Genomic DNA, 18,289 nt, shown 5'->3' with positions numbered 1-18,289 from the left:
CCGGTAAATTGCATTTGTCCGTATGATGTCCCGAAAACCGGATCGAGATAGAGATATTGACGTAACGCGCCTCACGGATAAAAAAAATTGATAGTTTAATGAAAACAATTTGGTTCAAGGAAGAATATTGTTTGCCAGGTTTAAGGCTGTGTCCGGTTTTTTGGGGTATTTTTTTTGGGAGCCCATATCTCAGAAGCGAAGCACTTTAGAACCCATGTTTATTAGACACTTTTAATTCATAGAGACCCATAGAATGCATATAGAAAGTTTCGGTACTCTTATCCGTAAAATCCTGTATAATTGAAAATCGGAAGTAAAACTAAACACTCCAGTCGCGACTAGCGGGATTTCCCAACCTTTTTTTTTTGACATTCACACATCGGTGTCGACCCAAGGCCTTAGACACCAGCACACAATAACTGATTAATCAGGGCAAGATATGTGTAACGGCCACGCCAACGGGGGGATACGTGGGGACAGGGGATTGGTGGTCGTCCTCACACGGCCATCCACAAACTCTGCCTCCCGGACGCCTGGGATTACAGGAGTGAGCCACTACTCCCGGCGGGATTTCCCAACCTCTCTCTCGAAGCGTCTTACAATCTAGAACGAAACTATTCCTTTCATTAGGTCATTGCCACGCTGCGACTCCTTATCGCTCCCTCTCTCGCGACACCTACATGTACGTAACAAAATGAACAAGCTGCTGCCATCTGTCAGTAAACCGAGGTAGCTATTCCACTATTTTCCTAGCTAGCTTCTCAACTATTATTCGAGCTAGCTGCGAGTGCGGCGGCGGAGTGGCCCTATCCTAAACATTTCTTTACCTTTAGATAGGTAAACGAAATTAAAAAGGGATTAATAATTTATGTGCACCTTCTTAATTGCGAGTTGTGGCTTGCTCCGGAAACTCAGTAACTTTCACAACAAGTAGTAACCAAATCATGTGATAGGGCCTAACCGATTTTTTTCCGAAATAAATGGATTGTTTTGAAGGTGAGTATGTTTAATAAGTAGCGTAACGAGGTGGTTTCTGATGGAAAATGATGCAAGTACTTTGAAGGTAATGTCAGTCAGAAAAATGACGATGTGAGTGTAAAGATCTTACTAGTTTTATTAAAGGAATGCCTTCGGGTTAGTTTCAATAACTTATTATTATAGTTATTTTGCTGTGGATCAATAGAAGTATAATTTTTATTTAATATTTACATAAATTTTTCTTTAATAATTTTCTTAAAACACGGGAAAATGATTTCCGTTCTTTAATTTCTGATGAATTCAAGTAAGATAATTATTTGATGTTTAACAAAATAATAAATAATACATTTTAAGACTTAAAAATCTATTAAATTAACCTTTGTGGAAAGTAACTTTGCTGCCCATTTCGCCTCCTTTCACAATTGGCCCGGAATGTTTGAACCATCCGGACATCCCCCAGTTCTGATAAGTCCCTTGTCCCTTGTTCTCAAACCATCCGTCTTCGAACAGCCACACTCCGTACGTAGTGCCGTCGTACTCGTAGCTGTCGTAGAACTGGACACCCTGGATTCCGTTTTTCGACGGCTGTTGCATATTGAAGATTAAGATGTTGTATTTCTTGTTATTCTTGTCTCTTAGGAAACTCAGTTTCTCCAAGAGGTCTTTGACGAATGCCTCTCGCTTTGAGCCACTCCTTCCGTATCGGTCGACCAGCTCTTCGATATATCTCGCCGTTTCTACGACATTTACTTCCAAATTGACGTTCACTGGCATTTCTTGCTTTTATTTCGAGCTAAACAATTGAAGAAATATATCAATCCATAACGGTAAAACATATACAGACAACAGCGCAAGTCTTTTATCTAAAGTTCTCTTAAAAATCGTCGTAAATTAACAATTAACAAAAACCAAATATAAATTTAATAAATTTGAAAATGACCAATTTTAGTAATTCTTTAATTTACTTTAAAGGTACTAATTATGTAATTTATTAAAACTATTTAATATTTATTTATTATTTAACTACAATTAGATTAATTCCAATTTAATACAATTTAGTAAAATTATCTTTTAGATTTAACGATTTGTTATAAGGATAATTTATTATTAAAAATATTTAGTAATTAGCTTAATTGGCAAACTTATTTACTAAGTATAATTTCCAAATAACGAAATTTTGTTTACTGCAATAATTATTTATGTATTTTGGATTATTGGCAAAACAAACCTCTTATATACTTAAAACTAAATCTGGTATTTGGCAAAAAATTAGTTTATTGTGATTTTAAAATTTAGTAACTTTAAAATTAGTAAAATAATAATTGGCAAAAACGTGTCGATAAATATTAAGCTTATCTAGTTATTTTAATATAATTGTCAAATTTGTCATTTGATCAATTAGGTATTTCGTAACTCGTTTCGCTAATTAAGTACTAAGTAAACTTGTAATTATATTTTAAAGTAAACTAACAAATCCCCTTCTTGTTTAATTTTTTACTCTGTTGATTATAAATTTGTAATTTACTTTATTTGTAAATTATTTTATCCTTTAATGAATAAATTGGTAATTTATTTAGTAAATTATAGTGTTGTAAGTAGGAAAGGTTTTCGCGGAAATGACTGAGGACTTTTTTTCATAAACATTTTCCGTATATTTCGAAAAAAAATAAAAAAAAGTTTTCATTCCATGATTAGTTTGCAAATTTAAATAAAGCGGAATTTTCCCCTAATATTTTCGAATCTAAAAGTAAAACTAAACCTCTAAACTAGATTAAACTGATTAACAACGTAACACTATATATGTTTTGTAGTAGACATTTTATATCGATTAGAAGTTAAGCACATTTAAAACGCTTAAAAAGTAATTTATACTTCAATTTTTCATTTTTCTGATTTGGGAAACATTTTCCGCAATTCGGTAATGTTTCGGAACATTTTCTGGAAAATAAACAACACTATTAAATTATTTACTCCCCTTATTTAATAAATTGGTAATTTACTCCATAAGTAAATTATTTACTCCCTTAATTAATAAATTTGAAATTTTCTCAATTAAAACAAACTATAAATCCTTAACAGTAAATTATAAATTAAAAAATTATTAAATTCCATTGATAATTAAGAAGACACCGTAATTCAATGATACCATAGTTTACATATTTTTCTAATGACACTCTACCAACAAAACTTCTCAAAACTGATTATGTACCTTTGGGCCTCGGAAACCCTAAGACCGTTAATGAAAGTTTGTTATTAACGTAAACTATTAAAAATAATTCGCTATGATTATTCAAAAATTAAATAATTATGACACCGGAAAGTACACTTCTTATTACAGCGGCCAAACGTCTAGTGTTCTTTAATTTTTCGGGAAAATAAAATTTTCCGCAAATCGGTAAAATTAAAAATTTAAAAATTAATTACTTTTTAAGAGTTTTAAATGTTTTTAAGTATTTATTGATATAAAATGTCTAATATCAGTAAACATACATTAATGGTTAATCAGTTTAAACTAGTCAAGAGCTTCAGTTTTACTTTTAGATTCGAAAAAATTAGGCGAAAATGCCGCTTTATTTGTATTTGCAAACAATATTATTCTAATCATGGAATAAATCCTTTTTTAGTTTTAGTCAGACAAATACGGAAAATTTAGTAAAATAAAGTATTATTGAATTTTCACTTGGTTTTGCAGACTATTAATACAGAAATTCCTTTCGGAGTGGGGTGGCACTTGTTTTTAATTTCCCTCCCTTAAACTAATATATGTCCAGCACTTAACCATTTGTAGACTTATAGCTTTTACGGTAAGAACGATTCTATTTACAAAATGGATTAAAATGCTATATTAATAAATCAGATTAATAACTCACCTTCTGTTTGAAAATGATGAGACAGGTCTTCTTATACGTTTATCGAAACAATTGTTAATAAATTTCTCAGTAGTACGTTTTCAACAGGAAAATATTAAAGCTTCCGAGCGAAATTCTGCGTCTGACTCGAAAAGGATCCGATAAAGAGTAAGATATCTGACGTCCGCCAGCGCCCTCTATATATCGAACGACCAAAAGTTTTACTTTCATTCTAACGCCTGCTATCGGAAGAGCGAAATCGCGCCACTCGTTGCGCTAAAATGCTGGTGCGTAGGTGTCTGAGGGATGGAGGGAGAGAGAGAGATAGGAGGAGTCACCGTGTGGCAATGACCCAAAGAATGGAATAGTTTCTGTCTAGATGCAAGAGCGCTTCGAGAGAGAGGTAGGGAAATCCCGCTAGTCGCGACTGGAGTGTTTAGTTTTACTTCCGATTTTCAATGAGATTTTTTGCGTTTATAAATGGGTAGATTTTTGGTCGTAGATCGGCTTCGTAACTATTTATCGACGCTTGTTTTATAAAAGCGCGAGTTCAAAATAATAATAATTAGGTTAAGTTCAAGGTATACTTCATTAAATTATTTTCTTTGTTTCTCATTCCAACTTGTCGAGGCGCCATTGTGCAATCATTTACAATATTCCTCATTAAATAAAATAGGTTGAAATACAGCCATTGCGTCTTCAGTGAATACGTTTAAAATAACCACCTTTTATTTAATAACCCTTGTTAAAGAAACATATTCGTTTAGTACGAAACACTGGTGCAAAGAAAAAGGAGATAAAAGGGAGATCTTAATTTCGTCTAATGATACTTCACTGGGCAGAGATGGGCATATTAACTTCACAGACAGCGTTTGAAAAATTTAAATTCCTTCACTAATCTTCTTTCGCGGCAGTAGTACATTCTGGTTGAAACACACAAAGAAAGCTTCATTCCAACTTGTCGAGGCGCCATTGTGCAATCATTTACAATATTCCTCATTAAATAAAATAAATCGAAATACAACCAATGCGTGGTCAGTGAATACATTTAAAATGAACACCTTTGATTTATAAACTCTTGTAAAAAGAATCATATTCGTTTACTACGAAACACTGATGCTAAGAGAAATTAGATAAAAGGAATCTGCTAATAATTCAAAAGCGTTTTTTACTAGGAACTAAATATTTTCAGATCGAATAGCCAAGACAAGGGGTCATTTGATGAGAGAAGATTAAATGTCTTCAAGGTCATTCAAAATTAATCTCGATAACTGTAAAAATTAGAGACTCGCTTCCTAATAGAAAAATGTGAATTGTCACATTTTGGGTCTCAATGGCTTAATACCGATGTGAATTGAACCATTGGAACTCAAAAAAATTAACATAAAAAACATCAAGTTAATTCTGTAAAATGTTCCAAATATCGCTGCTAGATGTTAATAATTTAAAAAATACTAATGCTACGGCCTTGATAATGTCATGAAATATCACCCTGATAAAGAGTATTTGACTGTGGAAGTTCCGCTGACCTTTAACCATGTCTTGAAGGTCATTCAATATTTATTTGCAGAACCGTGTGGTTAAGAAGGTTGGTTCAAAGCAATTTGTGAATTCAATTTTGATGGATTTCTAGCGACTCTATTGTCTCTGAGGGGTATGGCCTCTATCCCAAATACGAGTCTCGCAGGTTTAATAATTATTGTATTCGAAAACGTTTGCCAAAGGTTAATAAGGAAAATTTTGTTAAGGTCCCTTGCCTCTTTTCCAATGAGTGAATCGAAACGAAACTGATGGCACAACGGTTAAGAAAACTCGGTTAATTTCGTTTCTTTACATCCACGGGTTTCTGTTAATGTGTTCGCATTTACATCGCGAATCGAATAGTTGTGTAATAAGGCTGGTCCTGGCGGGTAAAATGATAACAATGAGGCGGGTTTTGGCGGGTAACATGATAACAATGATAGCGTGAAATTTGGAAGCCATGTTAAGATAGTATTTTCCCGTAAACCTAATTTATGATTAGAGTGAATTTGGTGTTTTATTAAGTTTGTAATCTTTGGTTGGCGGCCATTTTGTTTACTAACGTGTTTAGTCCTTTAGAGGGTATTTGGTTTTGGTTCAGAAGTATCTAGGCTTAGTTGGCAGCCATTTTGATTTTTTCTTACCTAGTTTAGGGTTGACAGTTCATTTGTTCCCTATGGGATATATAAGCTTAAAACTAAATAAAAAAATGGGTTTTAGCACTATTCTTTATTGACACCATGGCAATTATTTGAATATTATCTTTATTATTTATTCTTTATTATCAAATGATGCAATTCGGTAACTACCAAATGCTAGTGTTTCAATCCCATTTATAACATATCTCTTACTATCGCAATTTTTGTAGTATTAATAATAATAATAATAATAATAATACTAACGTCATAAGTTTATTAAATTTCTCAAGAGCTGTCCAATAAAGAAAAAAAGGCTAAGTCATGTGTGACTTTTAAGCCTCAGCGCTGACAGATAAAAGATTTTACGAAACTACATTTACATAAATAAAGAAAAAAAATAAAGACTAACTCATAATTACATTTTAGATTAGGAGAACAAATTATAGGTTGGATTTTAGATTAAAGCTCTGTAAAATAAAATTATCTCGCTATTTTTTTTAATCTATGCAAATTATTTGGTAAATCAGATAGATTGAGAGAGTTAAATATTTTAATACCTCTATAGAAAATTGAATTGAATTTAAGATTTGTCCAAGCCGGGTTAATTATTAAAGTCCTTTGGTTTCTTAAACCATATGCTAAGGGAATTTTATATTTAAATACATTAAAAATAGGATTTGTTAGAGATTTTTATAAACATTTTTACATGGATAATACATAGATCTCTTCAATTCTCAATAAATTAAGACTAGCGAAAATAGGCGCTGTATGGACCAAGTAAGTGGAGTTACTCACTAATCGTATAGCTTTTTTTTGTAGAATCACCGATCTATTCATGTTGTACGCGGGCGTACTTACACAAATAAAAATACAGTATGATAAATACGTATAAATAAGATTGAAATACAATATACGCATTATATTACGATTAAATACCTCACAATTTTTCCTCAATAGGTAAATACCATATGACATTTTGTTGGCAATGTAAACAATATGTTTAGTCCATTTCAAACGTTCAACGATCCATAAACCCAAATATTTAACATGAGAGACTTTGTCTAGGTTAACACCATCAATATTTATACTTTAAGTATTAATGCCAATAGGCTTGTTACGTGAGCTAATAATCATATAATTGGTTTTTTCTTTGTTGATTTCAAGTAAGTTAATTTTAAACCAATTGTTTATATGTTATATTTTTTCATTAGAATTAACAAAAAGTGTATTTAGATCAAAGTTTGAATCTAAAAGTAGAGTATCATCCGCGTACAATGTGAGATTATTATCTTTATCCAAAAATTCAATATCATTTAAGAATAAATTAAACAATAAGCGTGAGAAGATCGACCCTTGTGGGACACCACATGACACAATATTTTTAATAGAGATATTTTGATCCACCCAAAAACCATTTGGTTAAAAATTGCAAGGTCCTTAAAACAAAAACGTCACGTCCTACATTACTCTAAGCCATAAAAGTAGTGAAATCAAATAACGGGCAAGATCTGTAATTATAATCCCATAAACGTCAAAAACTGGACTTATTTATCGACAAGTTATGTGCTCTGAAGTAATATGCTAGACCTTGCGCGTCCTAAGTGTTTTACTGACTTAAAATCCATTGTACAACCATGAAACATTTCAAAGAGAATGGCTAATATTAGAATCGCATTGTATCAAATACACCGTTAAATAAACTGGTTTGAAAATTTTCAACGGTTCTTGGGATGTTCGCAAAGCATTCTGGGAAAGAAAGAAAGAAACACACTATTGGCTGAAAATGCTATCTCTCGATCATGCGCTAGAACGTATTTTCGGCTCGATGGCCGAGACAAGTTTTCTTAGCTTAACTCTAACGATTCTAATGATACAATATCAGTTACATAATTTACCAAGTTAATTAAAGAAAAATGTCAATATAAGATAAAACATTTTCTTAAGAATGTATAAAGAGTGAACAAATCATAAAATTTACAACGTAGCGGACGAAAGGCAAGCATAAATATCAAGAATTAGTTCCTAAAAACAATGTTGATGGCAGCATTACCAAATCACGGGACCATTTCAACCTCCCGACTTTAAAGTTTTCTTTCGTTCTCGCAAAACGTGGCCCGGCTTGTTTATTTTATTTATAGGTGCATATATTGTTTAGATCGAAACATATTATCTACTCTGTTTAGATTTACTCTTTTGAAACTGGCAAGTTACCGAAAGCAGACAAGTTGTTGACTGCAGTGACGTAATTACTGCAGTCAACAACTTGCCTGCTTTATTTAATTATGGTTTTAAGGTAAAAGAGTAAATTTAAACAAAGTAGATAATATATTTCGATCTAAATAATATATTTGATACAATGCGATTCTAATATTAGCCATTCTCTTTAAAATGTTTTATGATTGTACAAAGGATTTTAACTCAGTAAAACACTTAGGTCGCGCAAGGTCTAGCATATTACTTCAGAGCACATCACTTGTCGATAAATAAGTCCAGTTTATGACGTTTATGGGAATATAATTACAGATCTTGCCCGTTATTTTATTTCACTACTTTTATGGCGTAGAGTAATATAGGACGTGACGTTTTTGTTTAAAGGACCTTGCAATTTTTAACCGAATGGTTTTGTGGTGGATATGAACTTATCCTTTGGAAGGACACAATGGGAGCTTAATTTGAAACTGTATACCAAATTGCATTTAAATCGGTTCAGTAGGTTTTGCTGTAGAGCGGTCTGCGAGGAGAAGATGGAATAAGAAGAAGAAGAAAAATTAAGCCTTACTTTGCCCCATTACTACGAAACGTCGCCTCAACCCTGTTCGATAGAATTCGTATATGTTTGTCGGGTTCCTGTAACCTTTCAAACGATACATCACTTGTTTTGATACGACCTATAGTTTTTGAGATACGAGGGGGTAAAATCGGCTTCATTCTGACTCGGGATAATATAGCATGTGCTCGGGTAGGTGCTCTACTCTATACCCGGACCTTGCATAGGGACTACCGTCCCTTTTGATTAACTTTAGTTTGAGAAGTCCTATTATTCAGATAATTTCTCATCCAATCAAGAGAAATACCACCTACACCCATTAGATTTTATTTATACTAGAGCAAATTGTGGTCAATATAGTCAAAATCCTTTTTTAGGTCAATAAATATAGATAATACCAGTTTTCCGGCGTCTAAAGCTTCAATAATTTTTCTGTACACTAACCCTTACACCGAATTTGCCACGGAATCCAAATTGTTTATCCGACAATAATTTATATTTTTTAACAAAATCCAAAAGACGGGATAAAAACACTTATCAAATATTTTCGCGAAAATAGATAAAAGGGAGATTGGCCTATAATTTGAAGGGTTATGTAGATCTCATTTTTTATGTATAGGTATGATAATCGAGTTCTTTAGAATATTAGGATATTGCCCATTTTCTAACGATAGGTTAATTATATATATCAGGTGATTAACAATATTATCTATCACTTGAATAATAACTCTAGGAGATACATTGTCAAAGCCCGGGGCCGCATCGGCGTTAAAACTTTTAATAATTGAGATCATCTCGGTTTTATTAAATTCTTATAAAAACATAGAATTTGAGCATCTTTTAACATATTTACCAGAGTTCGCCAGATTACCTATAGCTGAATGTCTAGTTGCACTAAAAAAATAATTTAAAACATCCGGAGAGTAGGAACTGATTTTTTTATATTTTTCTCTTTTACTAGTAACTTACTAATGGTTTTCCACATATCTTAAGTGATATTAGCGTCAATTAATGGTTTTTTATAATAATTATTCCTAGAATTCCTTATCAAGTTATTTAATTGATTCCTGTGCTTTTTATACTTTATCTCATTTTCACTATTTGGATTATTTTTATACAATTTAAATAATTTATTTTTTAATTTAATCGACATTTTAATTTCTTGATTAAACCAACACTGTGATTTTTTAGCAAACACTTTAGTCATTGGGAAGCTAATATTATACATTTCCATAAATTTCGTAAAGAAAAATTCAAAAGCTATATTAGTATCATCTTGTTTATACAACTCACACCAATCAAAATTTTTTAACAGATTATTGAATTTTTTAATTGACTTTACGGAGTAATTCCTAATTTGGATCTTGGTATTAAGTAAGGTTGACAGTGGAATCGTTGTACTAATTACATAGTGATCAGTTAAGTCCCAGTCATTTATTACCTCAACACAATTTGTAGTATATAGCTTATGATTTTGTGATACTATTTTATTTGTGCTCGCTAACGTTATGCGTTGCGTAAATAAACATTCCCGATAGGAGTTATGTTTTATATTTTTCTTGACAAAATGTCTGTTGACACCTTTGGCCGTATTCTTATTTTCACCCTCACTCTGCAGCGAATACATTTTTGGTTTTAGACCCACGAAAGAGAGGCCAAGTCTGCCACACAAATCATCTTTCATAAATCCGAGTTGTTTTTTGTTAGTTTCACTAAATAGTATATGATCTTTAGGATAGTCTGAAAAATCATAAAGATGGGTAGACGTTGCCATGTCGTTGTAAATATCGTCGATCTCAATTAGATAACATAGTGAGCCACTGTCTGTGAAACACAACTTCGCATTTGATCCATAGCGTTTCATTATCTCATTATAATGAAATTCATACATGCAAGTTTTTACTAAATCCAACATATATTGGTCGATTAAGCAGCATCCTAATTCATAATAACTAATAGTACACCAAATTCTTATAAAAATAAAATTTTTCATTACTTTTTCTTAGCCATTTCTATTCCTACGAGATTTTCATACATATTTATTTTTAACAAATATCAACTTAACAAATAAAGTGTTGTTCATGAGTTTGAAAAATGACTTGCTGAACTCATCTTTTGCTTCTTTTCGACGCTGAGTGTTAAATTCTATATACTTCTCTATCCATGGACTTTGATTGAACTTTAAACCTTTGTGTATTTTAGTTAGGCGAAGACCAAGTGATAAGTATAATTTTAAATTTCTGTAGTGGATAATATAGTTATTTCTATATTCTAGAGTAGGTGTTAGCTTTGGTTGATTCTCCATAAATTTTGCCCCGAGAATCTGCAATTGCTTTAAAGAATACGCAGATAGTTCTCCCTGTTTGGCAGCTTTACTAATGGGCGCGAGTGGATATTCAGCATGGAGATCGTGAATTTCCTGAGGGTACTCCAAATCAACTTATAGAATATAGTCTTCTGGGCTATCATCCCCGACTTTTATTACATCAAACGAATCTATTTCTTCTTCATCCATCCACTGGAATCCATCTGTAGGCATATACCGACTCATTGCCCACCTATAAAGATTATTTGCGCCGAAATACATTAGATAAGAGCTTGGTTTTGAGGAATCATAGTTTTCCATGTATCTATTGTTAGCTTCAGCGAAGCGCAAAGAACCCATAGAAATTCCTCCTCTAATGCCGTCCTCAATGAAAAGATATTGATCGACATCGGTCAAGAGCTCCAGCTTCACACCAGTCATCAAAAGACACGCTTGCCAAGCTAATCCTGGAGAACTGTACACATGGCAGAGGTCTAGCCTATAGTATTGCATACTAAGACTCCTAAAACTTTCGAAGACGTCAGCGAGCAGAAGCGTATCAGTTAGCACGTAAAGATTTGGGTATTCCTCAAGATTATTTATGTGAAATTTATTCCAAATTAATTGGGCGTAGTCATAGTCCTCTTGAGATATATGCTCATTGTTAAGACTATTGAAAAATTCTTTCTTGGGAGGGAGTGACGATTTTTCAAACCTGTCGAATCCGTCCATATACTCGTATGGGAAAACACCCTTTCTGGTCAAACTTTCGGCATTGTCCTTGAAATGGTCCACAAGCAACGGAAAAGCGTTTAAACCTTGAGCTCTAAGATTAGAAACCAAGGAGTCTGAGGACGCATTTAGAAATTGTAACGAGTCCAAAAGTCGCAAACTTCCTTATGTAAAAGTTAAAAAAATCCATATTGTGCGGTATGCAAGTAATTCAACGGTTTTTGAAGCATCCAAGACTCCATTATTATATGCGAACCATAATTCCGCAAGTTATGTATCACGACCGGAATGTGGAAGAGAGATTTTCTGTTGATGTTACAAGAATTGTGAGCAGCTCCTTAAAACAGCCCGGTACGATGTTCGTGGTCTCGAACCTTTCTGTCACTATATTCACACTTCTTTCGGCAAATATAGCAATTAGTACAAGAGTCGAATTTTCTCTGTTCCTCCACCGATGGGCAGGGCCGTCTAAAGACCTCTTGGGGCCCTGGGCTAAATTATTTCTTAAGACCTTTGCGATCCCCAACGGTCAGCCTATGAATGTCCGTTGTCTAAATTCAACTACACAAAAATCAAACCAAAACTTTTAATTTCAAAAGCATAAAATAGACCTACCGAAAATAGATTTTACTGACATGACTCGCTGTTAGGTTTTAGAAATTGTTGGTACCGTATGATGCGCGATGTGGTGAAGAGTCAAATACTTTAGACGTAACTAAAAGATACATAACATTAAATGAGCATAAATAATATTTATCCAACTAAACCCTTATCCCTAGAGTAGAGGCTGTATGGCTGGCCTTTAATGGGCCCCAAAACTGGCTGGGGGCCCTGGGCTGTAGCCCATTTAGCCCGTTTAGCCCATGCCTTAAGACGGCCCTGTTCATGGGAATGGTAATACTCATTCTCTCCAATAGTTCACTATCTTTCTCTTGAAGACGCTCCAAAAAATGCCTTGAAGCATTATTTCCATTGTAAACCACTGGCTGCTTAATCAATTTTCCCTCGAGACCAATTATTACGTACGAAAAACCGGAAGGACGATGTTTCTTAACATTGGTTGTGCTTGACTTCGCTGGATCTGGCTTAGGAGTCTCAATTTTATCAATAAGACATTCAAAGTCAGCATATATGACGTAATCAACTCTCGTTTTCATAACATGCTTGTTGAATGTCAGCCATTTTTAATTCTCATCAGGCAATTCAATCCTCATAGGACCATACACTGTGCAATATTTGATATGCTCTTCCAATATTCCTTCACTTGAAAGTCTTTGTAGACAGTAATGACAGTAAAAGCAAGCTTTGTTGTGCTTTGTTTGGGAAAATAGTAGCTTGTTTAAGTTCTTCACCAATATTATGTAATAGTAGATGGCGCCAGCCACCTCGTAAAAGAGAGTCGGAGCCAAGCGAAGAGGAGCGCCGGACTCTCCCGGCACTTCTAGTTCCTTGGAAGAGCTACTAGTCATGATTATTAAAAGACCTAATTAAACAGTTACTTTTGTAGTTAATCCAGCTTTATAACATGGTGATTGAGGTGGGATACAATTCGCGTTTACATTCATCGATTATTTTCATAAAGTAATGAACTCTCCGTATGTTTTAAACAATTTTTATAAGAAACGAAATTCTATCCTTAGCTAAGCCTATTCGCGGCCTCGTGTGTTATGAACATTTCGTCTACTATTATTTTTCAACATTTTTATGCGCATGTCGTATAGTATTGTTTTGAACATTTTTATCAACTAAACACTATCTGACAATGACTACTTTCAAAAGTAGTCCGCATTTTGGTGAAGACCTGGTGAAGACCCAACTTCCGCGTGGACAGCTTACAAAGAAAGCTATTAACTTGTCGCCATAGCAGCTAATCACGGTGAACTTTGACATATCACCAAGGAGGGGTCATACGGACCCAGGATGTAGTTCCTTCGTTAGATTGGAACCTTTTTCGAAAATATGGGACGGCGTTAGAAAACCGCCCTCCAACTTGTCCGGTATATATACCTAGGACCTGGAAAATGAAGTAGAAAAGAACTGTTCTCCAAAAAAGACGGGAGCAACTTCTCCACCCAGTCCATGGGACCATGGCACCCTAATATAAAAAGAGATACATAGTCACCACTCTCGGTAAGTGAGTTCCCGCCAGTCGTGATTCGGTAAATTGTGCCTTGGATGTGCTCACCGACATCAAACAAGTCAACGTATAGTTGAGTATGAAACCAAGATCGATATAACTCTAGTAGAACAATGGTTCGCCACTGACCCCAATCGTTTTAAAATCCCTGGAATCCATCCAATGTTTAGTAGTAGTTTTGTAGAAATTAATTAATTAGTAGTTGTGCATGTTACATGTTTCATTTTGGGGGAAATGTACGCGTAAAATTTAACACTAGTAAAATTATTTGTAAAACCAAATTTAAAATTCTTAGTAATGATTGATATATAATAATAAATCCATTTAAAGGGCCCCACCGGCGTTTGAAATTCGTCAGTTTCCCGCGCGAATCGCGGACATAGGGAAAGCTACGACACGTCGTCTGCTACCTGATTTTCTGGGTGAATTTTTCAAACACTGGTGGGGCCCTTCAAATTAAAGTAGCTCTAGATTGACCAAATTCTTTCGCTCTAAAGCCTATCCCTAGTTTTAGGCCTGGTAGTAATAATTTCATGTTAACGCTTGGCATAGTATGGCCACCGAGGGCAGCTAGTAGGCCTATGGAAAAAGTTGTTACACTAGTTATAAGAAGAAAGGTAAAATTTCCTTACTCAATTTCGTATTTTCTGAATTGCCAGTCGATAATGTGTGTGTAAGATAACAATATTTTTTTTTATCGAATATGAACAAAATCTGCGATATCGTTCAATGGTTTCTTTAAAATCTACCCAATAAGCAAGAGTGGATTAGCCGAGGGGCAGGTCACTTCCTTGATTAACGACGCACCCCTACAAAGATTAAATCCAATTTAACCGTGATTATTTTGCTTAAATTCGATTTAATCACGATTATGTTGATTACATCACTTTAAATCATGTTTAGAATGTTTAAATCTGATTTAATCATGTTAAATCGGATTTAAATGATTAAATCATGATTAAAAAGATAAGATCATGATTAGAATGCTTAAATCACGTTAATCATGGTTCGAATGTTTACATCTGATTTAATCATGATTGAATGATTAAATATGATTGAAATGATAAAATCTGATTAAAATGATTAAATCCTGAATAAAAAGATTAGATCATGATTAGAATAATTAAGTCACGTTTAAATTGTAATTAGATTGATTAAATCGTGATTAGATTTTATAATATCGATTAAATTTTATAATCTCGATTAAATTTTATAATCTCGATTAAATTTTATAATCTCGATTAAATTTTATAATCTCGATTAAATTTATAATCTCGATTAAATTTTTTAATCTTGATCACCCTGATTTAATCACGATTATCCTGATTAAATCATTTTACTATGGAAGTGACCTGCCCCTCGGGATTAGCACTCATATTTACATATAAACCTAGCCCTATCTTTGGTCTCGTAAAAAGGGAAATGCTTGAAGGATGACTGTAGAAACATCGGGTAAATTTTTCAAAATCACCACCTTCAATAACTTCTAGGTGATGAAGAATGGTACGCATAATATACTACAGGTGGTAATGGCACTAATTAGAAAACGCATTCAAGTAACCCAAGGGCAGGGTGACGGCTACACACGGAGTACAAATATAACAATGGGAATGAGCCTACAGAAGTACCGGATGTTTTTAAATTAAAGCAATTTGAACCCGAGATTCCTTAAGTATTATCTACTAAAATGATAAAATATATAATTAAATATTACAGTTTTTCTTTTTCGGTTATAAACAGAAGCCTTTCATCTAGGAGCAACAAACACAACACCCCACACAAGGAGAACGCAACCCGTCAAAAGTCGTGTATTTTCTTGCGTACATTTTTCATTGGCTAGACGCTTTAGCGCCTGCTGCCGTCGGAAGGGGAAAATTCGGAAATTGTCTTCCCCCCCCCCCGCCCGTAAAACGTTCATCGTAAAGGCTCGTGACGCTCGTCCAATTAAATTCGTACACAACCCTTCGTTAGCGTGTTTAAAGGCTAGCTGCGTTCTCCTTGTGTTTGTTGCTCCTAGCTTTCATGAACTGATGAAAGCACATACTGAGTATTCATGGTCATTATACTGTCCGTTAAAAAATAAGGTTGTTACAACTAAAATGTATCAGAGCTTATTGTAAAACATTGTTATATTTTGAGTTTAAATAGAAACGGGACGTACAATTCGTAAATTAGCTGTAAAAACTACTAAATATAATATGGAAAGAAAAATCGTAATACTGAAAATAACTTTTTTGAACACTGATGTGGATAAATTTATTGAAACTAATGAATTTATTGTAAATAATGTATAAATAAAAATATCAAATATATATTTTTTCAATTCAATATGATTTAATTTTAACCTAGGTGTATTTTTTATACATTTTGGTTATAAGGGGCCAAGTCATCTTGTGACTTATAGGCCACTTTGTAGTAGAAATAACTAATAAAAAACAACATTATACACGTAGAATATTAACACAAACAAATGAAGAATTTGCAAAATTGTATACAGGGTATTTTTGTATGCTCGAGAAAGTGATTTTTTTCAAATACTATTTTTCCTAGAAAGTTGAAATTTGTACTGTACATTATACGTGCGGTGGACACTTTCTACCAAGAAGGGACTGATATTGGATCGGATTTTACAGTGAGTTTTTAAAGAAAAACAATTTATAATTTAATTTTTGTATAAATTTAACTCGCCTTAGTTTTAAAACAATATATTTCCAAGTGTTGCGCATTTTCAAATTTAAATTTAATTTTTAATTTTTAAATTCTTTTGTGTTATTTTTTAATCCCAATATTTTTAATGTTATACAGGGTGTTTTTTTGCTCGAAAAAGTGATTTATTTCAAAAACTATGGTTTCAAGAAAGTTGAAATTTGTACTGTGCATTACACGTTCCGGGGGACACGTTCTACCAAAATTACATCTAAATCGAAAAATATTTTCACGTTTTTTGAAAATTTTTATTTTAATCGCTACCCCTGTAGCACAAACGAGTCGAAAATACCCTCCAACAGCAAGGTCGGCCGACCGTCGGCCGATTAGACTTTTCAGAGTCGAAATGTCCTAGGGGTAAAATGGTCCATCGACCGTCGATCGACCTTGAATGTGTGACCATTAGTCGACTGCCAAACGACGTCGGGCCGACTTCCTTTTTGATATTTTATCTGACTGAAAAATGACCACTTAAAGCCATAAAAATAAATTACCTGTAGTTGGAACGGAGTGAAATAATGAATTAAACAGATGTCAATAAAACTTTAGGAACTTTTATTTATCACATTTTCTATTTATCACATTTCTATTAATATTAAGCGGCTTGCTTAAATAGATAAAAAAATACTTAGAACATTTAATTTATGAACTGGTTTCTATTCTTTTTAAAAAAATAACATTTTTTTTATAAGCACCTGCTTAATTAAGGCATCTTTTGTGCAAAAAACTTTCGCCACTTCCCACAGGATATTTAAATATCTGAATTATCTAGTCTGAGTCATCTGAGCTGTCCTTGAAAATGTTTTGCCCATTTTCCTTTTCTATACCACTGTTGTTCGAACCTTTGGCCTGAGTGTCCTTTGATAATGTTTTAATTCTCCCACCTCCACGGTCCGCTTTGTGCTTTAACCATATTTTGATAACCGCTTCAATGTCATATGTTGTGGTTTTTCTGAATCCACTCATTTCTCGAACAGCAGCTGTAATGAATTACAGTTCGTAAAAAAACAAGTTGATTTTTTCCCCTCCTTTTTCAGTGTTTCAACCTACCAATTATAACATCTTTCAATTTAAGACTAGAGAAAGCTATAAAGCCCTTTTTTCCGCTCCAGTTCATTCCTAAAACCAAGTCATGATTCAAAGTGTTTCTTAGAATTCTTCGAACGGTATCTCCTACAGTTTTTCCGCCCATTGAAGCAAGGTGTGAAATCTATGTAAATTAAACCATAATATGTAGAATTGTATATCTTCGGTTTACTTGTGCCAAAATATAAGATTTATTACCAATTTAAATCTCTTAGTTTCGTCTCCTACTAAAATTTCATACTGACGTAAAACCTCTTTAGATTTTATAGGCAATGGTGGAAAATCATTTATGTCCGAAAATCCCATGACATTACTTTTAGTGAGCACATTTTGAATTTTACTAATTTTACGATCAAGGCCCGAAAACATCGTGTAGACAGTGCGCCGGAACTGTTCATCTTTAGCACAGCAAGCTGTTTCAATGAAATTATATGTAAATTTATTGATATCAAATTCTATTGTTAGATATATAAGATTCACCTGATGAATGCAAATTTGAATTAGCGGTAGCTTTAGCTGTAGTTTCACTGATTGGAAAGTCTCCCAATCTGACATTAAATGGACTTTGGA

The 18,289-nt window shown here is 33.5% G+C and overlaps 2 protein-coding genes and 1 long non-coding RNA gene across 4 annotated transcripts; 1 reads left to right on the top strand and 2 right to left on the bottom strand.

Moving 5' to 3' along the window:
* Positions 1-1,176: 1,176 nt before the first annotated feature.
* LOC149960482 (uncharacterized) lies at positions 1,177-4,002 on the bottom strand. 2 transcript variants are annotated; one of them, XM_090165555.1, is made up of 3 exons: positions 3,849-4,002; positions 2,851-2,916; positions 1,177-1,771 (listed from the first exon to the last, which is right to left on the bottom strand). In XM_090165555.1, the coding sequence occupies exon 3, from the start codon at positions 1,750-1,752 to the stop codon at positions 1,351-1,353; it is 402 nt and encodes a 133-aa protein (XP_090021681.1). In that variant the 5' UTR covers positions 1,753-1,771; positions 2,851-2,916; positions 3,849-4,002; the 3' UTR covers positions 1,177-1,350. The 2 variants fall into 2 exon arrangements, with proteins under 2 accessions (XP_090021681.1, XP_090021605.1); XM_090165479.1 differs by lacking the exon at positions 2,851-2,916 and having other exon boundaries at positions 3,849-4,001.
* Positions 4,003-4,035: 33 nt separating this feature from the next.
* LOC149960481 (uncharacterized) lies at positions 4,036-17,156 on the top strand. Its single transcript, XR_016478495.1, has 3 exons — positions 4,036-4,230; positions 16,478-16,559; positions 16,733-17,156. It is a non-coding gene; the product is annotated as an uncharacterized LOC149960481 (long non-coding RNA).
* Positions 17,157-17,401: 245 nt separating this feature from the next.
* Positions 17,402-18,236, bottom strand: LOC149960480 (uncharacterized). The gene is made up of 4 exons (XM_090179397.1): positions 18,200-18,236; positions 17,918-18,132; positions 17,684-17,843; positions 17,402-17,613 (listed from the first exon to the last, which is right to left on the bottom strand). Exons 2-4 carry the CDS (start codon positions 18,086-18,088, stop codon positions 17,402-17,404), a joined length of 543 nt encoding a protein of 180 aa, XP_090035523.1. The 5' UTR covers positions 18,089-18,132; positions 18,200-18,236.
* Between the last annotated feature and the right edge of the window lie 53 nt (positions 18,237-18,289).

The sequence above is a fragment of the Leiobunum rupestre genome, chromosome 1 (genome assembly GCF_980474605.1).
Source record: "Leiobunum rupestre chromosome 1, qqLeiRupe1.1.hap1, whole genome shotgun sequence".
Classification (NCBI taxonomy): domain Eukaryota; kingdom Metazoa; phylum Arthropoda; class Arachnida; order Opiliones; family Sclerosomatidae; genus Leiobunum; species Leiobunum rupestre.
The sequence above is the reverse complement of the archived record's forward strand: the minus strand, read 5'-3'. Positions and strand labels throughout refer to the sequence as shown.